The sequence below is a fragment of the Gymnodraco acuticeps genome, unplaced genomic scaffold (assembly GCF_902827175.1).
Source record: "Gymnodraco acuticeps unplaced genomic scaffold, fGymAcu1.1, whole genome shotgun sequence".
Taxonomy (NCBI): domain Eukaryota; kingdom Metazoa; phylum Chordata; class Actinopteri; order Perciformes; family Bathydraconidae; genus Gymnodraco; species Gymnodraco acuticeps.
This window is the reverse complement of record NW_022989755.1, coordinates 480062-505451: the sequence shown is the minus strand read 5'-3', so window position 1 is coordinate 505451 and position 25390 is coordinate 480062. Positions and strand designations below refer to the sequence as shown.

Sequence of the window (25390 nt, the reverse complement as noted above, 5' to 3'; positions counted from 1 at the left end):
AGGTATTCTGGCTGTGCAGTATAAGTGTATTTACGCATACTCAATGTAAACATAATTGCAAAGTTTAAGTGAAACGTCCTTGCATATACGCCGCCATCAATTCTAATTTTTCTACGAAGACCTAATTATTTGACAGATATACTCAAAGAATGAAAGTTGTAAGTCATGCATACATTCAGTATGAACTCAGCCTTTGTACTTACTTGTGTTGCATGCAGGTATGTTAGGTAGATTCTAGAGCACGAAAACAGGAGTCGAGTTTTGCAGAAGATATTTTAATTTTCAATTTAGAGTTTGAGGCCAACAGTTTGTTTTGTAACAAAAATAATAACAAGAAATAAAGTGTAATTTCCATACTGTAGAAAGAGTTGCATGAAGAAGTCCCGGGGTAAACTGGGCAGAGGCATCGTATAATTAGCAAAAAAACAAGTAAAAACAACAGATTCAAGTAAAAAGTTTGTAATCAAAACAAAGTCACATTTAAGCTTGGGGGCAATTCTTGGGAAATTAAGACTCTTGCTGGGTTTCACTTTTGGTCAGAGGAGTACAACTGAACCCATGGGACCACTAACTCTCCAAAACTCTGTAGTCATCTTTAAGTAATGAATTCAAGTTGCTCAGTAGGACTTAGTGAACTATGTTCCTTTAAAAAATTCAAGTTGGTCAAAGTATGAGTTGTTGAAGGTGAGCCTGCAGCAGGAGGCACGACATCTTGAGTGGATGTATATTTATGAACATGGACAGACACCTTTTGTTCAGTTTAACTCCCCTGCTCTACTTGAATCCTCTTCCAATATATTAATTGACTTTCTTATCGCTGGTGCTATCGCTTGCAGCTGTGTCATAATGGCACTTCTCCACACATCGTCTTGGAAACCATCCCCTTACACGGTCTCCTACTGTAAAAAACAGCAATAAAGGACACAGTTATACATTTGTTAGAGGGAAAACCTAACTTTAACCTTAGCCCATCACAACTTACCTATATTATGCTCCTCGTTCAAAACTTTGTCTCCATACATCCACCATCTGAAGAGGAAAAAAAACCCATTAAATATAAGAATTTAAATAGACAATTACAATACAGTTCTGGTCCATTACTCATGGATTTAAAAATAAATCAAAGATCACATTTCAGAAACGTTGTGAGAGAGGAAGATGTGTTTTAGAGTTTGTTTCAAAGAAAACTACAACTGCATCAACACGACAACATTTTGGATTTCAAGCGGAAAAAAGAGGAAAAGAAGCAACTTGTAACCACAACTACAATAGGTACGCTCAGTCTCATTTTGCTTCACTCAGGAGGCGATTCTGAGTCAAGTTTGACACCTAGTGGTACAATTTGGTATCCCAGTCTGGTCAGGTGTTAGGCCTTATATCAAACCATTTTAGACATTTTGTTTTTTTACATCAACAATTCAGAGATCTACACACACAAACAACCAACTTACTTAGTGCCACGAGTTGCCAGGATGGTGTCCCCCTTAATGAGGGGGATTCTGGGCTCTTCGGTGCAGGGGGTTCTGAAAAAGGTTTGGAGTCCTTTGCTGAGAGGACAGCAGGCTCCATTATAGTTCTCCACTGCCTGATACTGGACCTGCTGGCCGATGCATACAACATATCTGATTATTATACTGCTCCCACAACAAACTTAATTTAGACATGATAATAATGTGGGTTAATAAAGTCACATTCATCAATCATAATTAATTTCAATGTCTGACAACATTTCTGACAATCTGCATTCAATTACAGTGATTTTGTCTTGATGTATGAAGCACAATTGATTAAATCTCACAAACATTCTGCTGGAGTCGTATACATCCTAGCCAATCCAAATTAAAACCTTCTCTTGTGTATCTGTGTGTAAATCAAGTCCACATGGTACTTACACTTCTCACTCGTTTATCAGCTTTCTGCTTCAGTTGTTCGATCTGTTTGAGGGGGAACAAGACAATTAGCCTCACTTAAGTCTCACTGTTATCCAGAAAATGTATCAAGAATAGGATTTATTAGAATACCCAATGCTAAATAAAAAAATCAAAGAAACTTTGACATCAGAAATACAAAGAAAGATGCAATACTAAACAACAAACTGAACCTACAGTTAAGGTGTGCTGGTGACACTTGGGATGGACTGGCCATACGAGGCCGTCACCCTTGGGCGACCCTGTCCACGTAAAGACTTGTTTGAAGTTGAGCCAGCGGGTGCCGAGGTCGTAAGGGAAGATGAAGTCCTCCCCTGTTTGGTAGTGCTGTATTCTGTCTTTGGCCTAGTGGAAAACACAGAGGAGGTTGTGTTCGTATGTGTTTCAATAGGACTGTTTAGGCGGGGTGGTGTCAAGTTTCAGCCTGCTGTATTGTACTGACAGATGATCCTGGGATGTGTGTGAATTAGTCATAAATGGAAAACAAATTTAATTTAAAGAACAAAGCTTTAAATAGCAAAGCTTGTGATATTCTACATTATTGTTTGTAGATCAAACAACAAATAATACAAAAAGGCACCCATGTTAAATAAAACTGACATATCATCACAAAACAAGCATTGGAAACCAAAGAAACATCCTGACCTTTTCCTCGATCCAGGACTCGATCGAGGTCTTATTTCGAAGGATGACTTTCATCTGAAAAAGATAGACTATTTCAGTCAACTTCTATTAGCCTTTTAGCTTGATCGTAGGACTTTTATACATCAATAAATGTCTGTTACATTCAAGCCTTCACCAAACGAGGTCACTCAATGCTGAACTAGGCTATATCACCGCAAGGGAATGCTCTCTTTATTTTGCAGTGTACCAGAGCTGTGGTGTCTGTGGAAACTCTCTTGCTCTGGTGCACTGTCATGTGTCAACTAGTCAGAGCTATAGGGGCAGGAAGGGGGAACAGCAGTTTAAAGTATGGAGGAAAAACCTAAAAAGGGTCTGCAAAAGCTTCTTCAGATGAGAAAACAGCGTTAAGATAAAGGGGACCACTGGGGGAGCCGCTGCAAGCTTACCTGAATGCATAGGCATTTGTCAAAAGCACACATCAACAGTGTTTGTGTAGTTTTTCTCACTGCGAGAAGTGGGAGATAGAAGTTCTGCACACTCGAGCTTTAATAAATGGCATCATTTCCAAGGTTAATGCTGAAATGATCATGTCAATGACAGCAATACTAGCCACAAGCTACTATAAATGTACAACCCCAATGAAAAACGTACCTGTATGGCGAAGAGCATACCAACGGCAATAGTGGTGCCAAGTGCCAAGCCTAAGGCAAAGAGTGTAGCAGCAAAGGCAGGCACACTGAATGGCATGAGAGGCTGGAATTGACGCACAGCACTCATATCAATCTTTACAGTGCTCCAGCCAAATGATATCTACAGTTAGGAAAAAGAAAACAGTGTGTATCAAAATGATTAATTAACTGGAAAAGCTGTGTTGGCAGTAGGCCATGAAAAGCATAGTGTGGTGTGGTAAGGAGACTACTGACTCTCTCATACAGCTGTGTGTACATGGTCATGATGAAGATGATGGCAGCATGTGAGCATCCCATTGGAGCCAGCAGCAAGAAGCTGGTGAAGTAGGCGTGGTTCAGGTGGCCGCAGCAGTTGTTGATCCAGGGGCAATGGTGATCCATCTTCATCACGCACCTGGTGGAGGGGAGGCAGAGGAGAAGAGGAGTGGTGGGGAATGTTAGGTTGTTTTTTTACACAACAGATTATATGATGCATGCTCTTTAATTTTCACACAGCTACCTGTTACATTTGCGACAATGGTGCGACCTGGGGGCCTTGTAACCTTGGCACACTCTGCAGTACTGTAGGTACTGGGCTTCCAATTGATTCTCCTGTTTGGGGATAAACAAAGGTAAATGTGTAATGAAATATATTTTATATGACTGTATGGTTTCACTCTATTTCGCAACTTTAAGAGGTAATTTCACAGACATGGTCAAACCCTGTTCTGTACACTATTTTGTTTAAACAAACACTGAATGCTTTCAGCTTTAGTTTTTTATTGAGTATGCTTACTGGTTTCCAGCCTAAAGGGATGTATCCAGGTCCAACAAACATTGCATTGAAGTAGTTGTAGAGGATGAGAACAGTCCAGTTGAGTAGCATGATGAAGTTAATACTGCCTCCTGTAGTGTCTAGTGGCCAGTACCAGATAATGGAGTCCAGAATGGCCATGGTGGAGCATATAGAAATGACAGACAGGGCTATGACTGGACCCCAGTGGCACAGTCTTCGAACCTCATGGAGGTTCTGAAATGTCACAACATTTGACAGGAAATTCATCTTCTCGCGTTTGTACTAATATTTTGGTTGAGTTCCTGAAATGTATCGACCAAGCTTCAGTCTGTTAATTTTTGCCTCTGCAACCTTGCAAAGTCAGGAGTGCAGGTGAAGCACATATTTTTTCTCGTCTTCTGAGTACCCAGCAACTGGCCTGCTCTTGGGTCATTGGGGCTCTCCGTGTCCCATTGTTCCTTGCCGTGGCAAAGAGCAGCATCCTCTCCAGCCAATCTTCGGAGCACACTAGTCTTGTGTCAAAATCTAATTCCCCATCTAAGAGAAAAATAGAAAGAGAGAGACAATTACAAACACATGTGATCTACACTTAATGACCCAAGTTTGTGGTAGACACACCCAGTTGTCAGATTATTAAACACACCTACCTACAAATAGTATATTGTAATATAACAGCCCTGTAATAAATCATTATTCCATAAATGTTATACGTTTTGGATTTATGTTGTTTGACAGAGAATACAATGTAATTTCCTGGAGTCTTATGTTAACAGTAATGCAACCTGATAAGAGAATCCGATGTTTTAAACTTCATCACAATGATTGTCACTACAATAAAGGCAATCATATTAGCTAAAAGCTTTAGATCAAGCACACTAAACGCAAATCTATAATACACCAAAGTGGCTGACGCTGCATTTCTACTTATTGGAAAGCCATAGCATTTCCCAAACAGAGGACAAACTAATTAGCTTGTTACCAAGCTAGCTAAACCGCATCAAGAACAATACATTGTATTTTAATAGTATATGTAGGTGTCAACATCAGACCACACTGGCAAAAATAATAACTAACTACAAAAGGGATTGTGCATTTTGCAATTATTTTTGTTTTGTAGAAGAGCTAACGTGACATCTGTAAACTAGCTAGCTAGCTTGTTATCCAGCTTGACAATATTAACGGATCACTGACACAAGGTGCTAAGAAAAAAACACGGATTATATTGCATCTTAAAAATATAACGAATGCTTACTGATACGCATATATGAACATTTCGTATACATGGAGATAAAAACTGTCACTTTAAATTACCAACCTGTCCACTTCCTTGGTTTTTTTCTTCGATTTCTTCTGTGTACAAAGCGAGTGGAACCTTTCTGATGGTGTCTCACATATTGTTACCCCCAGCCTCTTGTGGACAAATTAAAATCCTCAATTTAATGTATTTGTTTATTTATTATAATATAATTGTATTTGTATTTGTTAACCCTTGAAAAAAATAAACGTGACAGATAGAGTCTTTTCACAAGCTGAATCACTTTTAGCGTCAGGAAAATAACATCATGTTTCTTACCGAGCGCATTTTACTGCGACTCAAGGAAGGAACTCCATTCTACCATTCGATACTTGTTGTTATTATCCTGAGCTAACTGTCACCAACCTGTTTTAAACCTAAACGTCACAATGTCTTCTGACTTTGAAGCATACGAGCTGGACTTTGGGACCATTACAGCCGAAGTAACCAACAAAATTGGCCGAATTCCCAAACTAAGTGGAGGTAAGACAGTTATATAAATGAGTTGAACCGCTGAGCTGGACCTGGCTATCAGTTAGCTGGCATTTCTCAGCTGAGAAGGCTAGCTAACGGTAGCATGTATAGCCTACAGTACATGTTATTTCCTCAATGTACTACCTTATCTATGGGTAACAACATGTATTGCGCAAAACGGTGACACACATATCGAGTGTGTTCTTGACTTGTATACAAATAGATGAATCACGTGTTGCTGGCTGACATAATAGCTTGTTATCATGTCTTAATGGATTTTAATCAGTGTGAAAATGTGAGCCTAAAGACAAATAACATCTAATATTTTCTCCCGTTAGTTAAGTACGACTTAATTTATAGTCTTTTAACCTCAGTAATAGTAGGCTTAAAAGGACACAAGTCTTTGGTCACTGCTATTATAGTTGTTAATTGTAAATTAAAATAATCGAAATTAATTGATAGTAAGTGAGTTTTGACTGGTATTTCAGTCTTTCCATGGGATGACATAAATACCAGATAATACCAGATATCTGGATGATGAAAAAAAGGTGTTTTTTTTTCTTCATGAATGGACATTGTTGAGTTTGAAATCACCATGGCAACGCAGCAGCTTGTTGCGTTTTCTTGCACCAATGAAACTGGATTTCCATTACAAAATGATCAATGTTATTGTTGATTTGATTCTTTCAACAGTCCAGAGACATGTTATGATGGTCAGGTGAATTAGTCGCAACACATTATACATCAGTGTGAATACATCTGTGTGTGTTTCTGTTTCCTATGACATCTTTCTGACTAATAGATTCTAGAATAGCTATCAACTCAATGCTTGAAATTGAATATGTGTGTGAAGAAAACGATAGAAAGATGGATGGATGTCTATGTTAGCCAAATGATCTTTAAAGGGTTTAAATAGGGGTCAAGTCATATTGGTTTCTCCTTTTTTTCCGATTTGCCTACTGAAGATTTGTTTTCCTTTTCAATACAGATATGATGGGTCTGTATTGGACATGCAAGTGACAAGTGTTCAACTCGGAATGTATTTATTTTGTCGAATAGAAAATATGTATTTATGTTTTGACCAAATCACACTGTGAGGCTCAGTGAGTTCATCGTGACTACTTTACAAATCATTAAAAACCATAACAACTAAGAATAACGTCTTGGTTTGGTGGCAAGGTCTGCAAATGGATGCTGCACATAGAAGTTACTAACATAGTCACAATGGTGTACCAACAATCCATCATTTTAAAAGGATTTATAAATGGATGGGAACAGGCACAGCCTTCAGTATACAGGTCAAAGATGATGTGATAGATCCTACACTCATGTGTTACTGGCTTCTTTACTCTCGTAAGGTAGGAGCGTTTTGGCACGAGCTTCAACCTGGCACAGACCAAAAAGGCTGAGGGCTGAGCAATCTTTATCCCTCTCTCTCTTTGTGGTATTTCTAAACATTCTGGTCTATCCCTCTATATGTATTTGTATTAAGGTCCCACAAAAGGATGTAACAAACATGTATTTGAATAGTGCAATTCGATTTTTACTAGTGACAATTAGAATTGGAGTCAATTTGCATTTTTGTTAATAGGTCAAATAAAAAACAAGAATGAGAGGCAGCATGTGACTTCATACTGATATTTTACAGTGTAAAATACACAGCATGTTATTTTAATTTACACCAACTGCTCAAATCCATTAGGATATATAAATATCAAGTATTGCAGAGATGCTATTTAAGGAACTGCAAATGCTGTGGAGCTGGAAAACTTGGATTCTCCATAACTGACTTCTCCTCTAAGTTTATTTTCCGTTTTGACGGCTAAAAACTGTTTCCAAAACCTACCTGGAATATTATCGGCCTTGCTCATTGTTATTTCAAAGGGCACTGCCTCTCACAAAACCTCGCCTCACTGAATATTTTGCGTTTGGAATTGGCATCTTTGAAGCTTCATGGCAGCCCATTCCACAGTGTAATTCCACATTGCATCCTCTCGCCATCTGTTGACTGTGTCACAGTAAGCCCATATGAATATGCACAAAGCCGGGAAATGCATTCCAACCATAAGTAGATGTTCAACGTCTTCTGCCACCAACAAATTAGTCAACATTTGAATTTGAATTCCCTCCGTTCTCATTTGGGTTTTCTTCTTTTTCTTAAGTCAATCTGGCTCTTCTTCCTGAAGTGGCTGCATTTTTCTTAGTGATTTGACAGCCCTCTATTTAATACATTAATATAGCTCCCGACAAAGGGCTTTTGTTATTGCTGTTGTTGTATCTCTCTATTCACATGTGCACAATGGCTGATAATGGCCAGAGTGTATGGACAAAATGGCATTGACTGTCTTCATTCATTCAATCAAAGCCCTACTTCTTCTTTGTTTGCCTTACTTCTGGGTACAAAACTGCTCATCCGTCCGTCAGCAGGTTCTAGTCTCGGTAAATAGTCATACATATTTCACAGCCCTCCAGCTCGGGCCTGAGTTCGAGTAAGAAAGCAGCGCTATCGCACCTTCCAGTGAATGGCCTCTGGCTGTTTACTGTGTAGGTTTCGAGGCTGGACACGGGTTTTAAAAATGCATTTCAGGTCTCGCTAAAGTTAATGTTGGTCCGTGGAGCCTGAGGAATAAAGATATTGGCTTAGATTTATTTTTATGATTTTGTAGTCCCACAACTGATAGTCTTGTGGTTTGCTTTGAAGCTATGTTGACTTTGAGTTGAATTATTTAAAATGATCAAATATTTATCACAATAAAGCTTCTCCTCAAAATATATATATTTTTTAATAAAATATATTTTTCGTGAAATTATTACTTTCAAGAAACTATCTAAAGTTAAATAAAAATAATTGAATACTGTTAAGATTTTCTGAATGTTTTTTTTTAATAGAAACAATGTAAATTGGCCCTACACTGTCTTTGTTGATCTCTTTTGCTCCCTAGTTCTGGAGATACATAGTGTCATCTAAACAAATCCTAAATATTATTAGTAATCAATTAGCATATGTAAAATCATATTATATTATAAGTCACATCAGAATTTGTATTCAAATGTCTGCTGTGATAAAGCTAAATATGCCATTCCTTGTTTAGTTAATTTCGTATAAGGACAACTCAACACTAAATTAAATATTAAGTTATTATACTGTAAACTCTGTACTAGGATTGTCATTTGTTAATATACAGTCGCTTTTCTAAATAAATGGTTTTTAATCCTAAAAAATAATTAAAATAATGACACTACATGTTACCAGTGATACAATTGATGTTTCAAACTGGCTTTTTTGTGTGTCTCAGTTATGAATCCGTGAATATACTTAAATACGAGTAATTCAAACGCATTTGTCATGAATTTCAACATTTTGGTCAATCCGTTTTTACCTCCATTAAAATAACCCGTGCTATTGATGCTTGTTTCATTCAAACATTAAATGATTCTACAGGACCATATTTCTTCTTTTCATGCAGTTCACTTTCAAGGCAAAGAGCTCATTTTAGAACAGAGACCAGGTCTCATATGTGCAGAAATTAAATGGTAGCGTGGCTGCCTTAAATAACGATGGGATGTACGGTGCTTTACGTGCCTATTTGGAGCGCTCGCAAGTCGTAATGAGTTTCAATGGGTAATGTGGAAGAGCAGCCACGGGGTGATGAGCTGAACGGCGCGTTAGTCATTCTGAGTGGGACTCATACTTCTGGCAAGTGAGCAAAGCTGACACCTCCCTTCCCTTTGAGTTGGCACGAGGTGTCTCACTGCTCCTCAACAGAAACCAACAAAGGCCTCATAGACGCCAATAACTAAGAGACATCAAATGTTGGCTCATCGTGTAGAGAGAATGTGTAAATATATCTTCAAATGTGTCCTTGTGTGTTGTTTTCTCCCAGTCTTTCTTTCTCTCTCCCCCTCTCTTCCCCCGTTGCGGGGGAGTTAGATTGTTGTCATGAAGCGCTGTTCCTCTGTCGGCTGATCAATATGTTGCTGTTTTTTCCCTTTCAGAGGAGAAGACACAGCTGGTTCTAAATGTCGACAAACAGCTCGAAGAAGTCAGAGAGTTGGTACGTCTTTGATCAGTAATTTTCTCCTCTTCCCATTTCCTAAATAATGAATTTGTGGAAAGAGGGAGGGTACCATTTTATCTGGCACCAGACAACAGCACCTGTATTATCCTGGTGGTGACATGACATGCAGACACACACACAGACACACACTTCACATGGCGGAAAGGAGGCTTCCTCCACACATGATTACTTTCCAGTAATCTGCTTTTAAGTGACACCCCTATGACACATTTCAAGCCATTATCTTGAGGTGGGAGCCTTCATGTCGCTGTTTAAAAACGAGCAAAGTCACTTGACAGAGACAAATTGTTGTTGCAGTTGTCGTGTTATGTCACAGTGATTACTTTCCTCCAAATGCGCCACGGAGAGACCTGTCTAGCCATGCATCAAATGTACTTTTACTTTATTCACTTTGACATTGTTGGGCCTGTGCATGTCGCTGAAATGAAGGGGCGCTCACATTTGATAGTGTATTTATTTACAGAACAGCCTTCCTCTGTCGCAACTTTCATCACAGCTGAGTGACGTGAGCGGGAGGTATTTTCATTTTACAATCAACATTGGAGCATATTAAAGTTATTGCTGCTGGAACAACTCATTTCAGGAAGTTCAATATTTTCAGAGTTGTCACAATTTCTATCTTAGACAGCATTTTGTCATAGATAGTAACCTTTGTGAGACGTGCGTAGATTGTAAAACAATAATAATTAGAGGATTTTATTTCAGCATTCGTTCAAGACTGCTATAAAAAAAAAATATAATAAAAAGTGCTCATTTCACCAGGTTTGTACCTTCACATTATGAAGTCAATTTGGATCAGAATAAACACTAAACCTGTCACTTGTGTAATGTTTTGTATTCCAAGTTATTCTTTACTTGTGAAATGAATTGGATAGTGTTATCCTGGAAAACGTTTAGTGGAGGTAACTGGGTTTACTGCGGGTTTCAGCTGGAGCAGATGGACCTGGAGGCGCGGGAGATCCCCATCCAGAGCCGGCCCATGTACAACAGCAGACTGAAGAGCTACAAAGGGGAGATAGAGAAGCTGGAGAAAGACTTTGTAAGTACCCACACACCTGCTTCAAACTTTATGGTTATTTAAACATTACAATTATACCGCACACGTCAACAATCTACTTTAGAGTTACTTTTAAAATACCCTTCTGTGTAGAGAATACACTATTTATGTATCAGTGCAGGTGTCACAGTCACAAATCACACACACACACACACACACACACACACACACACACACACACACACGCACACACACACACACACACACACACACACACACACACACACACACACACACACACACACACACACACACACACACACACACACACACACTGAAGCTCAGAGGTGCGTCCACTGAGGCTAATTCCGAGTTCAAGTTTGAACTTGCATTTGTTGCCTATTGAGAATAGGCTGTGTGTTTGTGTTGTTGCAGCAGAATCTGGCCTTGTTTAGTAATTCATGAATCGCGGTATGTCTTGACTTGATCTCCAGCCTCTATCAAAGCTTAATGAACAGCCCAGTCAGGTTGTTGCCTACGGAATAAGGCTGATTTCACTTATTCCATTTGTAAGAGCAATAACTGTACTTAATGTAAATCCAATACTTGCATATTCTCTTCTTCCCTTTGTGTCCGATTTCCCTAAGTTGAAAGACATCTTAAGTTCACTGATTCTATTTCAATCTTTACCTTGCCTAGATATGTATCTTTAATGATATTTTCCCCTTATGTTATTGTTTTCTGTTGTCAGTTTTGTTTTGCCGATACTCACAACCCGTGGTGTAAATGCAACCGACCTTGAGTTTGAGAAAAGACGAGTGCTTCCACAAATCTAATGTGATGTGTGATAAATCCACAGACTCAGAATGGGCTGGATAGTACATGCTGAATGTTATGTTTAGATAGTTAGTGGCAGCATTTTACCTAGTTGCTAATGTGGTTCCAATTAAGTATTACACTATTTTCGGTTTAAGGGCAAAATACATAAAACACACTTTTCTCAAAAACCTTAATATGAATTCAAGGTGTAGCTTTCCTCTCAAATGTGAACTGTTTCTTTACTTGGAAAGAGTATTTTTTAGTTTTTTCTTGAAGGAAAAGATTTCAGGAAATAATGGTAATTAATACAGATGATTAAAAATACACAGTTTTGTCTTTGTTACAAAATGAAATGAAAGCTGTAACAATCACATGTAATTCAGTGAAATACAGCTTTTCTCCAAAGAAATCTGAATTACAAGTTTAAAATGTTTTGTCTTTGTTACAAAATGAAATGAAAGCTGTAACAATCACATGTAATTCAGTGAAATATGAGATATTTATCAATCATATTGACATTTTGTGTTTCTTAGCCCATGCTACTGACCAACAAATGAAATCAGAACCTGCTCATATTTCACCAAATCGTTAACTCAAACATCTGCCTAATACCGTAGATCATTCACCATGCAATAAAACAAATCCCTATTCAATGGAATGTACAAACAAACAAGTAAACATGCATAAACAACCCATTTGGATGGAGCTATCCTGTGCCAGTGATCAGGGAGAACACCACAGAGAAATGTTCGCTGAGATCACAGGAGGAGATCTCCGTGCCACGACAGCTTACTTTCCTCGCCATGGGCATTTAATTGGCTCGTGATTAATCTTGAACTTTTCTTCTCCACACACTTACCGTGCTCAATTATCAAGCAGTAAACCCCGCTGTGGCTGATATTGCTGCACGTTTTCATTACTTGCATTTGTATGCTTGTTTTTTGGTCAAAATGTGTTCTTATAAAACAAAATGTTTCATGCTCAGATCCTAATTATTTCTAAAATCGTACTTCATATCAGTGCACACTTGTGTATCAAGGCCCACAATGCTGACATGTAAAGCAGAAGGTAGCAGTAGGACAGTCTGACTGGATGAAGAATAAAAGAATATTGCCCTGCTTGTAACTGTGACTCCACAGTTTAGCGGAGACATTTTCGTTTTTACCCCTCTGTGTGTGGTGTGGTCCGATCAGTGTGCATTTAAACCAGGATCACCCACCTCACACGGTAACATCAAGAATATCTAGTCCCCCGTAAATCTGATGCAAGTGTTCAGAAGGCAAGAACTTCAGCCCCCTCTGAAGTGCCTCAGATGTGCCAAATGCTATAGCTCAGCCTCTCACTTCCTGCAGGCCCAGGGAGGACATGACACTCGGCTCGAAAGGCGTCTAGTGGAAAAAAGGCAATCTCCTTTTCTTTTTAATGTAAAATGCTCTGGCTTTGTTGTGCTTTCTGTGGATATCAAGGTCTTTCCACTCCCTCACTACCCAATCCCCCCCCCCCACCCCAATCTCACCCCCTACCAGCCTCCCACGGGTGTCTCCCCCCTTAACCTGCTCTCTCATCCTCCCTTTCACCCGTGGTTTGAAGTCTTGCTACCACCGGTGTGCCAGCTTGAGACCTCATGGCTGCTCCTTTCCAGACAGGGCCCGAGTCGACCTCAGTAACCCAGCCATTTCATCCGGGAAGACAACTTATCAAACGGGCATCCCAAAGGTGTATATATATATATGATGTGGCTTTGTTGGCTTGGCTGACAGCTTCATTGCGATAATAGAGGGGGACAGTGGGGGTCTTAAAGGTGCTGGGTCGTGACAAACGGGCACCAAAAAAAAAGTGTGGACATGTTTAAATGAAACAATGAAAATCCTATTTGGTGGCTTTTTTCTGGTCAGGGGAAGCAGGATGGCTCTTAGCAGTGTTTTTGATCAGGTTAGGAAGAGGCCCGGCATAAGCTTAATTTAATGAAATCTATCGGGTAAACAGAGCCACCATCCTCAAAGGGTCCGTCCCAGTAGGGGAGGTGGGGGGTCTGAAGACGTCTGCTGTGTCTGACAAAACACAATCCACTTTTAAGGATGTGACTGAAATGATATACCATGCTAATTGCGAAAGTATGACGTCTCTGAGAAGGGCATAACAAGATGTCCTAAAGCAACATTGCCTCAGAGTTTTAGAGATGGTTTTATCCTGTTGTCAGTACACCTGGTGCTTTAATATGTTTAGTGAATGTCAAATATGTTTTGTCTAATGCAGATTGTATTCGACCTGCAGTTATCATTGTGTTTTGAAGAACTTTAAATAGGATATCACTGGTTAAACCGATTTTAACCAACTGTGTCCAAACTTGAGCTTTCCAGTTTTTCAGTTCTGTGCATTAGTCGAATTTTCACAAGAAAATGTAAAAGGCGCATCTTTTAGCTCGCTGTTATTACTCCACATTACATGTATTGTATTATGTATTGTGATTTTAAGGGTGCCCATTATCATTTGGCCGGAGGCAACAGCTGGAAGTTAGCAATGTTTGTTAAAGCTGCCCCATTTACTGCTTTTTGTGACAGTTGATTAATTGAGACTGACCACGACACTATAAAAAAATAAACTAAACTAAACATTAGCAAGTTAGGGCACTCAACATATTATTGTATGCCTATTTTCTAGTGCAGTGTTCAGAGAGGTCTCTTAATAATGTCTTTTTACTCAATGTACTGGCTGCTGTGGTTGTTAATCTATTTGAGCAGCAGATGGCGGTGTTGCTCTAAGAATGATCCTCTTCTTCAGGTGCAGGACAAGGACAACATTGGGCACATTAACCAATTACTTTGCCTTTCTGATGTATGAGTGGACTCATGATAAAACCTTCCCCTTATTACTCTGCCTGACCTCATTAGTTTTGCCTTGAAAATGTGTGTTATCAAAATGTCCTTGTGGCAAAAACCCATTTAATGGCCTCCAAGTTTATGTATTTTCTTTAGTTTGTCTCTTTCCGCAGTCAAGCTCTAAAAGGTCATTAAGGCAGCAAAACAAATTATGAATTAAATAACGATAAGTCTATTTCAAATGATATTGTGTAAACATTTGATACTGTATCTCTTCCGTCTCCTCTCCCTAATTCATCTCTGTGACATCAGGTGTTACTGCTGATAATTCCCCTCAAGTTGTGTTTAAGGTGATGAGATTAATTTCTTTGCATTTTGTTGTCTTTTCAATAGCAAAACACTTCTGGTCCAAATGTGAGAAGCTTTTGTGTTCAAGGATCCTTGAATCTGATGAAGGTTAATTGGTAGTCATTAAATATCACGCACTTACAAGTTCTGAGGTAGAATTGTTCACATTTTATTTTGTATTAAGTGGAATTGGATGTCAACGATGGTCAAGGCTAATTCGTTGGTACAATGTAGCAGGTTTTATTTAGTTGTATAACCAGAACCAAAGCTATTGTTGCTTTCCATAAAATGCTGTGTAGTAATATATCAAGTACCTTGAACATCCTGTACCTAGCAGCATTATTTCTTTTGAGATGTATATCATTACCCAATCTTTATATTAGATTCTCCATAATGTAAGGTCATTCAAGTTGTGAATCATCTGAGGTTGACGTCGTCAGAACAGCAGTACCTTAGACCAAGACCAAGGTTTGAAAATACAATTTAATCATTGTATTTTTCCTCTAAGGTCATTTATTACATTATGGATATTAAAGTTAATATGTTCTGTTATTGAGTCATTTAGCCAACTGTCACAGGGATATATCTTTATTCCTAAATTCTGATTGTCCGTAGGGGTTGTTGTTTGGAGTGAGTCACGGACAGTCAAGTGTGTTTTCTGGACCGCCTTAAAAACCTTTAGATGGATGCCTCCTGTCCGCCCAGGGACATAATTAATGTTTTTCCAAAGAGCCAGCCAACCTTGAAATATTGAACAGTTTATTTGCCAGGTACACAGAGGTGAATGGAATATATAAAAAAAGCTCTTGCTGCTGATACCATTTGTATTTCTTGTCTTACCTGGATATATGAGTTTGATTAGTTGTTTTCTAACTGACCTTCTAGAGTTATCTTCAAATCTCAAAAAGCAACAAATTGGTACATTGGACTTTTTAAAGAGCACCATGTAAATAAGGGCAAATGGTTTAATACAAAAATGAGGAAATTCAAATATAATCAGTGAAAGATTGAATCATGCGTGTAGAATGTGAACACCTTATATGTGGCCAAGGCAAACTACTTTATCTCGTGGTTTTTATTCGGTTCCCCATCAGAATAAATTGTCTTGTTGTAGAAGAACTAATGAATGACTCTTGACTTTACCACACACAGCTCTGGCTGCTCTTTCAGCTGCCAGTAAGAACGCGAACAGAAGTTTTCCATAAGCCTCTTTTCCTCTTTCCAAACCCCAGAGCTATTTGTTGCTTCTGCATCTGAAGGTCACCCACCATCGGTTCATCATTGGCAATGAATTAACATTCTTCCAGGGTTTTTCAAATGCCATGATGTAAAGTATAGGGTATTGTCTCCATGTGAAATCTTCCTGTCTTGGGTTCAAGTTTAGTGTCTTATTTACTCTTCACTCAAAGCATATTAATACCACTTTTCTTGTTGAGGAAACCGAAAAGACGGAAATGAGGCTGTTTTTTCATTTAGGTGCTGTGCGAATGTTTACGTCCAATTTTATAATTAGTGGTCACGGACGATCCAAGGTCGTGGAGACTATCCAACTTTAGCTGATAGCGGCCATAAACTCATTGTGTTTGGCACACTTAGCAACCTAAAAGGGGAAAGAATACTTTGCAAAGTCATAAGCGTTTGTGTTCATCTTAAGAATTTAAAAAAGGAAATAAATGTGTTTTATTTTTTAAACCAGATGCTGATAATTACGTTGAGATTTAGGTTTTGATGGGAGGTTTTAGGACCACTGTACTTCCCACACTTCACTAGTAGTGATAAATAAATCAGCATCGTTGTAATCCATCTTGAAGGGTTCTTGTTTTTTGCCCCCTGTCCTCGTTTCTGGTGACTCCTGCAAGTAGACAACATGACAGACACACATTAGTTGGATGTAAGACACTGTAAATCGTCTTAGGTTGCCTTGGCTTGCTTGTTCTTATTAAACACTGAGAAGTGAAGGCAGATTGACTCTTTCTATGGTTTATTGCTTAACAAACCCATCAATGACACCAAAGTCTCATAACTTTTAACCAGTTTTAAAAGGACTCTCCCAATTGACAGCAGTTTTTCCCCATATATTTTCTCCGAGTGCAGATTTAAGATGTAAACGAACGGATCCTCTTCTCTACTTATGAATGATGTCTTTCATTTGGAAGTTGTTGTGCACAGTATGTCTTCCTCAAGCCCTTTGTGGATTTGTGGCGTTGGAGGCTTTTCCATGTCCGCTTTATGGACACCAAGATGGGATTCATTTGCGGATTAGCCTTTAGTCACTCATGTTTCATGGGTTTGATGGTGTAATAGCAGCAATGGGTCATGTTTGGGTTGAAGGACAGTGTCAGAATAATGACAAAATGACGTGTTCATATTTCGTTTTCAGAAACAAATCCAAGTGGACACACCAGAATTTCACACCATAAGCAATCATTTCATAGAATTGAATACATTCTTTGTGTAACTTTCTTCTTCAACTAAAACACACATTTTTTAATTATTGGGAAAACTGTGAATAATCATTAATAAGTAATATCAAGTAAAGTTTTCAAATGGAAGTTTTATTAACGGTTGAATGGTATATTTTTCAAGTTCAAAATGCCTCTTATGGCAAATTATTGTTGGTACTGCTGCTATATAGTTTATTCTCAAGCATTTAGTTTGTACTAAGACACAAAACTAAAACCGAGCCTTAAAAGCAGCAAGTCTTTACACTGGTGTTGTCCTTATTCAAACCAGACCTGATTTGGAAGTTACAGAAAACGTATCACAAATAAAACACGTTTGCCAACCATTTCTGAGATTATGATAAGTATTAAGATAAGGGTCCCAGACAGAGAGGCAGGAATACATTTTGGCGACATGTGCTTTACTGTCATCCTGATGAGTTTTATGGTCATTAACAAGACGAGTTCTTGTCAGTAGTCGCAGTCGCAGAAATCACATAGCCCATCATTTGTAAGCCGATCACCTGTTCTCCCCCCCCCCCCCTGTCTCTTTATGTTAACACTTGTCTGTATGGACGGGGTATCTGCATTATGCCTGGAGCACAGGTTTTGTTTGTCAGTGTGCAAATTCGACCGTTATCCTTCCACGCGATCGCTTCCTCTGTCGCTTATCTCTCATGGCCCCTCCAAAGTCGCCGTTCTTCCGCACATACTGACAGCGATCAGTATAGCTTTCAGACGCTTGTCTGGCTGAGTCTGCCATGAAGCGAAGGCCCTCCCAGGTCCCCTCGCTGTCCTCGGGGCTTGTGTGATTGAGTGACTGGAGTGAGTGGGGGCCAAAGATAATAAGGGGGGGAATATAAAGACATGGGGCGATGATATGATAACACCCCCTTCCTCCTCCTTTCTCTGCTCCCTCTTTTTTACTTCCCTTTCCACCTCCCCTTCACTTTTCCTTCTGTTCTTCTTTCTGTCCTACCCCCGTTTGCTTGCACGAGCCTGTCCCACGCAGTACTGTAAACCAGAAGTGACATGTGACACCCACTCCCCAGTGATGTGCTGACAAGCGGGTGCTAGAATAGGTGACAATGTTTTTTCTTGCCAGACTGGCTTAAGTATGGTGAAGGCATTCATGAAGTATTTATGAAATACATTATGAATCATTGGGTCTGTGTTTTTCCTCTGTATGTCAGGCAGTGGCATTTGCCTTTTTAATAAGTAAGCCTCAAATAAGGCGAGAGTGAGGAAAGGGGTAAGAACTCTTTACATTGCATCTTTACCAACGAGAAGCTCTATGTTTACAAATGCTTTTCACCCCTGCTCACACACACACACACACACACACACACACACACACACACACACACACACACACACACACACACACACACACACACACACACTCACACACAATTTAAAATGAGTTTCTTCCTCTCATCCTAAGTGTTTCTAATGAGGGAGCGTGTCAGAAAGAAAGGGGAAGTGTTTTTGCTCTCAGCGACCAACAATTTAGCCTTTTCTCTGCTGTTTTTGAAGCCTGCAGTGGAATCTGGCTGTGGCCTTGATCAGAATTTCATTGTGGAAGATGAATTAGGTTTTCTTTTTCAATTATCCCAGAGGTTGGCCACCATTAGAGCATCAGCGTGCTCCTGCAGTGAGACTAAACTCTTTAGTTTTGTTCCCATTATTACCATAGATCACTTGTTTGTATCGTCAAACTTTTTGTACATTTTCTCTTTGGACATTTTTACTTCAGAATAATCACATATAATATTCTTTGCTTTTTGCGCTTGAATGTATCAAATGGCCAATATTTCCCAGTAGGAAAACATATTTGTGCAATTTAAAAAAACTATAATATTTTCAAAAAATGGCTCAGTAAATTGCAGATGATTGAATTATTCAACATCTCTATTTATTCGTTTACATGTTCTTTTTCTTTTGACTTTCGTTTTTTATAATCTGTTCTAAGAGTCATCATCTCTGTAGCCTTCAGGAGGCTTGTTCCCCAAATGTTTTGAACTACTGTTGTGAATTCCAGTACTAAAGCTGCAGACTCCCAGGAAACTGGTAAGTGTATTGGGAAGTTCAGGAGGGCACATGTTGGAAGGGCTTTGGAAGGGGGCCTTACTGGCCTCATCAGCATTTGAATGCGTTCTGGCTACTGAAATAACAAAGTATACATAAATATATAGAGATAATGATCTGGCTAAGTCCCTATATGTGCTGCTGTATTCTTATGCTAATGAGTGCGCTATTCAGCACCAACAATGGTCACATTACAAGAAAAGGCAAAGCACTGAAGGAGATAGTCTTCTCTGCGTGTCCACTGACGGACGTGCAAACGCACATGCTCAGCAGGCCCGACTCCTCTCCCTTTGTGTCTAGGTTTTTTCTTTTTTTATTACATTTTTCAATTTTAGATAACACTCCAAGAATAGACATCAAACAGAAATGAATCATAAATCGAGGTCAGGAGTGAACCTCTTTCCAAAGCAGAGAAAGGGTTAAAAGTGAAGGTATTTCTTTCTTTAAAAAAGATGGCAGGACTGATAGGAGAGGAGCTCTTCTCAGCAGTGGGTTCAGTGAACCATATGTAGGTAGCCACAGGCTAATGGGCCGGTTGGTCCCTGGCTTGCCAGGTATCCTGCATTGCACATCTCCTAACACCCCCCCTCCTCCTCCACACACACTTTCTCTCTCCTCGTCATCCTCCAACACCCACCTCTACCACCCCTCCCACCTCCACTCTGTGAAAATCCCTCCTCCACTTTCCTCTAATCTCACCTTTTTCTCTGGTGCTGACCCGGGGAGGCCCACTTTATTCCCCACTGCACGCCAGAAGCCAGCGTTGTGATCGGAGCCCGGGCACCTGTGCTGGTTCCCCCTCTCCTCTCTCCTTGCCCTGGCTGCCCGCCTCCCCGACGGCTCTGCTCTATTGATTTACTCCTCCAACCACTGCTGTCTGTCTCTGTTTTGCACCACCAGCACCTAGGTCCCTCATCTCTATAACCCTCTCTCTTTTCCCTTTTTCTTTCTTTCCCTCTCTTGCTCTCTTCTTTCTTTCTTTCTTTTCATACTTTGTTTCGGTCCCCTCCTACACAACCGTGGGCTAAGGGAGGACAACCTGACATAACACGATGGAGGGAAGGAGAGATGGAAGGATGGGGGTGTGGGAGGGGAAACAGGGCCTTTGATTTTTCATTAGAAGCGCCTCCATATTTTAATATTGGGTTTAATCGGGCCCTCATGCCTTAAAGAAATAACCATTGAGAGATGATCCCTCGGCCTTCAAAAAGTGTATGGCGCTTCTTCAATCAAAGCCCTCCTTGAATTGGCTCTTTTGTTTGGAGTTCACTTGCAATCCTTCCCCCCCTCCTCTCTTCTCTTTCCTCCTCTCGGCCTCTCGCTTTGTGGGTACAGTCGTTAGGCTTATTGACTGATCTCTGCTGTACTTAGCAATAGAAATGACTTTGACAGGGAAATACACCACCGGTATCACAGAGGTACAAGCATGAAAGCGCCCTATCAGTATAGTGTACTCTTTCACCAGCGAGGTATTTCCCCCAGAGATAAAATCCTGTTTACTTGCGTAATACAACTATTGATAGATTCAGTGATACAATTTAAAAATAGGAATTACATTTTTTTTTTAATGGTAATTCAAATAAAGAGAGGTTTTCTCACAGTCGCTCTGACCATCATGTTTTTATTTCATGACAAAATGTTTTTTTTCCACCCTAAAAAAAGTCTCCTACCTCATCTGTTTGGATATGTCGCAGGCTCATTTATTACCTTGCAGAGGTTGATCATTCACCTTTTATTTGTGTTTTCAACAACGGCTTCTACAGTATGAGACTCCTTCAGGTTTTTCATGGAAGTGGAACACAATGGCGTGTGCGTAGAAGCCACCAAAGCACCAACCTGTGAGCTAATGAGAGACCCCCTGCTGTTATCTGAGGCTCCGGCTCCTCTACCACTGCTGCACTTCTATTAGGGGAGAGAACACACACACGGGGCCACCATTCACATATGTTGTGCGCGTACGCTCTCTAAAGACGCTTTCCCTGGGATGCAAAGGCTCGTGGAAGCCTCCGTCGCTCACACAGTCGCCCTCGCGCACGCGTGTGAACTCACACAAGCAGGCACTACAGTCAGAATCGGGGGATTGGGTGGCACCAAAGACCACAATAAAACAAAGGCACAAATGACACCCTCCTGTGACAATCCCAATTGTAGCTACTTGCCTTTGTCTGATAATATATCAAATGTATTTAGAAAGAGCACTTACTTAATTGAACAACCTCTCCCAATTTGTTTGTGTTAAAGGAGAGTAGAAGACACCAGACAACAATTTGTGTGTGTGTTTTCCTTTGTGCCGCGCGCATGTGTGTTAAACCCCTGCCAAGCAGAGATGCATTATTTAAGATGCTGTTGTGATACTTGTGCCTGCTTAAAGGTCTCCGCTTCCTTTTAACACCACGCCACATCGGCCCACCTCTGCCCCATTTGTGGGGGGGGGGAACCAGAGTGGGACCTGCTGGTGCTGGTCCACACATCACCTGGGAAAATATCACAGCACAGCAGGAGGGGGGAAAGAAAGTGATAATAGATAACCTTTGAGTTTAACACACATTCTTGTTAACATAAAGAAAGGTTTTTACCCCACTTTATTGTCATTTTATTCCTGACTTTAGACTTTTTATTGGGAAGTTTTTGCAAGATATTCCAGACAAATAATTCATATTTGTGTATTCCTGTTCATTTTATGCCACATAGTTATTATTTAAATAATGGTTTTGATTTGTCTTCACTTTCTTAGAGCAGTTTTAACTGTTAGGGTTTCAGACAAGCGCATGGAGCTGGACAAAATAGTTATTGGGTCTAAATTTGGAAATGCCCTGCCGCTCTCCTTGTGCTGAAAAAGCCTGTAATGGAACGTCGGATAGTAAATTGAATATGCTTAATTACTCTTCATGCTATGCCACCAGCCGTGTGTGCAGGGCGAAAAAAGGAAAAGCTCGGGAAAGTGGAGGGAAAAAGCGTCTGCAGAGGAACTTCAGGGCCCCTCGTTACACTCTGCCCCTGGGTATTTTTACGCCTTTTATTTCCCGTCTAATGAACTGTTTACATTTTGTAGCTTTCCAGGCGCCACAATTATTTGCGCTTGTCCTTGTGTCATTCGTTGCACCGGGCGAAAAACAACGAGGAGAGTTGGAGGGCATTGAAATGTGTGTGAGTCTCGGTTTATTTGATTTTAATTATAGCTATTTTATTTGTAGAACTTTCCTTTTTCATCACAAAGATTGTTGACCGCTTGAAATTAGGAATGGTCCTTGTTTTACAATCTTCAACACATTTTCTGTAAACAGATGTTCTTTAAGATTTCCTTTGTTCTTTCTTTAAAATAAAAAAATCATCATCTTTATCTAGACGATATATACCCATGCATGCCCACATACTAGAAAGGAATTGGACACAAAGGAAATATCCATATATTTGCTATAATTAAATAAATACCATTTGCTGCTCAGAGCATTATGCCAAACTGATTAGCATATCTGATATAAATTGTTATGCATGCATATGTAATTACGTTTTGATGGGTAAAGAAGAGTCTTTTTTGTGTCGTCTGCTATGCGTGTCAACAGAGGTAAAACGTGTGTTTTTGACAGGACACCAGCACCTCCATCGCTGCATTTGACGGGATGTGTAGACTTTTAAAGGCAGGCCACTTTGCATAAAGTTAAGATGTACCTTTGTACTGTTCTTGTGTGCTTCCGGGAATAGAAGCAAATTCTCACCCAAGATTAAAAAAGTGACAAAAGACAGACCTTTCAAAAGGATTAAAAAAAAGCTCTTTTTTTCTTTTCTGAGCAATAAGGTATCTTCTGAAAGCGCTCGTTCTTTTTTAGATTACAAAGGCTGATTAGTTCGTCTTAAGATATGAAGCTCCTTCTTTACATACTGTAACTGAAATGAGAGAGCTTCAGTGCATTTTCTTTATAGAATAGACAATTTGCTTTACTATGGAACAGGTATCTGATATCTGCTTTCCTGACCTCAAGAGTGATCCTGTTGTCACTTTTTTCTTAACACCCTAACTTATAATCAAAATCTGTTCCTGTATTAGGCAGTCAATATCGCACAGCTGTTTATGTTTATACATGAAATGGGAAGGCAGTAATCACTCAGGAATCTGTTGTTTTCCTGAGGGGGAATCCAACAACTGGAGTGTATACAGTAGGTACAGGGGAAGTAGCGGCACACTTTCATTTCACTGACATTTCCATTCTTTATACTTTCCTTTGTTATCTGCACTGTTCTCATTGCAGAAACGCTTCATACATTCATCTGTAACAGACAGCTATTTAGAAATACCCCAAAATCCCTGCATATGGTTTGAAGGCGACGTAAGCCTTAACATTCAAATCAATGCTTCTCCCAGGCTTCCTCGTCTCAATTACTGCTGAAGTCGTCTTTCCCCCTAAGTTGCACTGCAGCGCTTTAAGATGAAACTTGACTTAAATGGAATATGTGGGTGTTTTTCCTGGTAACAAATATGAGTTTGTGCATCGTGTACAAGTGAACAAGCCGTCTTTAAATTGATGCTTATTGTCTTTCTGGTTTTTTCTCAATTCTGATATTTCTTTTATTGTCCTGACAGAAGCACAGAGACCCAATTCAACCTCTGCACAGAAGATGGGCTTAAAAAGTACTGACATAAGTTTTCAATTGGAAAATTAGATGAATTTATTTTACAGGGACAAATCCTTCCACTTCAATTACCTTAACATATACACATACAATTTAAATATGATTGCTACAATTATTTCTTATTATAAATGTTCCATATGATCACTCAGTTATTCTTGATTACAAATATTTGTTCTCAATAATATTTTCTTGAAATAAACATTTTCTTCAGAAATGTGAACAAAGGAGGCTGTTCAGAGGAAAGAAAAAAAAGGCAGTGATTACTATATTATGTATGTTTGTGTCACAAATATTTTCCGTAGATCTCAATGTATCTATTTTTGATTTTTAGAGTTATTATTAAGTTCTTAATTTTCTAGGTATTTTTGAATTTTCTGTCACATTATAAAGTGTCGCAACAATTAACGCAAACTAAAGAGTTGATAATGTGGCTAATCGTTGTTGGGCACAATCACAAAACAATTGCAGAAACATCTGAACAGCACATTCTGACATAGTGCTCCTGTGTAATACGTATTGGGGGGGGGGTTTATGTGGTGTTTTATTTGCTGCCGATCCTCTCTTTCCCCCCCACTGGGCATGCTGTGGTTGGCTCATGTCCCTGTGGCTGAGGATTGTTTGGGTGCACTCTTTATCTAATGGGTTTCGTGGTCTGGCCCTCCGTCTAGTCAGTAATTACTCCAGAGAACTGTGGCCCTCACCATCACGATAATAACAGCCAAATCACATCAGCCATGACTTTCCACTCACTGCTCCAGATTATGAGGAGAGAGAGACACACACAAAAACTAGCTCGGTTGTGATTGGTTTTAAAGTTATTTCAATCAAGGAGCTTGATATCGTCACTCATGAGGTTAGAATTGGCCTTTTTGAAGTTTGAGTTGTGCTTGTCTTAAAGGAGGCAGCATCAAAGAACTTCATGCAATAGCTTCTTCAAACTTTTACTGATAATAGAAAGATTCCAGGGAAGGATATACTGTATTTTAGGGGGGGAAGCAGGTCCCCACCAGGTAATTGGTGTTGGTGTTCCTTCACCGATTCTCTCTCTTTGTTTTATTTATTTACAGTCGAGAATTAAGTGAATGTAGAAAATAGAAAGAATTCGTGTTGAGAAAAAGTGATATTTTCATTCCTATGCTAGTATTTGTCTTTGATTTTGCCCACCTCCTGCAGCCCACCTAGAAACCCTGTCAAGGCAGGGAGAGAAAGCGAAGGAGGCTTAGTAAACACTTTCTCTGTCTGCTGCTGGTGTGTATTTAGTTTAGAGGGCATGCCAAGAGGCTGTTTTTCCACGGGTCGGGTGTCTGTAAACAAGCGGTACAACGGCAGCCCACTCTTCCACAATCGGAGGTGGCACACTCTGAAGTGTGTATGAAATGTGTGTGT

The 25390-nt window shown here is 39.7% G+C and overlaps 2 protein-coding genes across 8 annotated transcripts in view; one reads left to right on the top strand and one right to left on the bottom strand.

The window, feature by feature from the left end:
* Positions 1 to 259: 259 nt before the first annotated feature.
* On the bottom strand, positions 260 to 5889 carry zdhhc6 (zinc finger DHHC-type palmitoyltransferase 6). 3 transcript variants are annotated; one of them, XM_034211297.1, is made up of 11 exons: positions 5332 to 5889; positions 4017 to 4553; positions 3741 to 3832; positions 3476 to 3635; positions 3204 to 3362; positions 2574 to 2627; positions 2106 to 2273; positions 1893 to 1934; positions 1452 to 1597; positions 983 to 1029; positions 260 to 899 (listed from the first exon to the last, which is right to left on the bottom strand). In XM_034211297.1, the coding sequence occupies exons 2-11, from the start codon at positions 4281 to 4283 to the stop codon at positions 799 to 801; spliced, it is 1236 nt and encodes a 411-aa protein (XP_034067188.1). In that variant the 5' UTR covers positions 4284 to 4553; positions 5332 to 5889; the 3' UTR covers positions 260 to 798. The 3 variants fall into 3 exon arrangements, with proteins under 3 accessions (XP_034067188.1, XP_034067180.1, XP_034067171.1); XM_034211289.1 differs by having other exon boundaries at positions 1452 to 1600; positions 5328 to 5887; XM_034211280.1 differs by having other exon boundaries at positions 1452 to 1600; positions 5332 to 5887.
* vti1a (vesicle transport through interaction with t-SNAREs 1A) overlaps positions 5577 to 25390 on the top strand; it is a 109821-nt gene continuing 90007 nt past the window's right edge. For 4 of the 5 annotated variants that reach the window (XM_034211318.1, XM_034211337.1, XM_034211310.1 and 1 more), the window contains exons 1-3: positions 5578 to 5793; positions 9781 to 9839; positions 10792 to 10902. In XM_034211318.1, coding sequence (XP_034067209.1) covers positions 5700 to 5793; positions 9781 to 9839; positions 10792 to 10902 — 264 coding nt within the window. In that variant the 5' untranslated portion in view covers positions 5578 to 5699. Of the gene's footprint in view, positions 5794 to 9780; positions 9840 to 10791; positions 10903 to 25390 lie in introns of all 5 variants that reach the window. The other variant, XM_034211331.1, reaches the window with a different exon arrangement.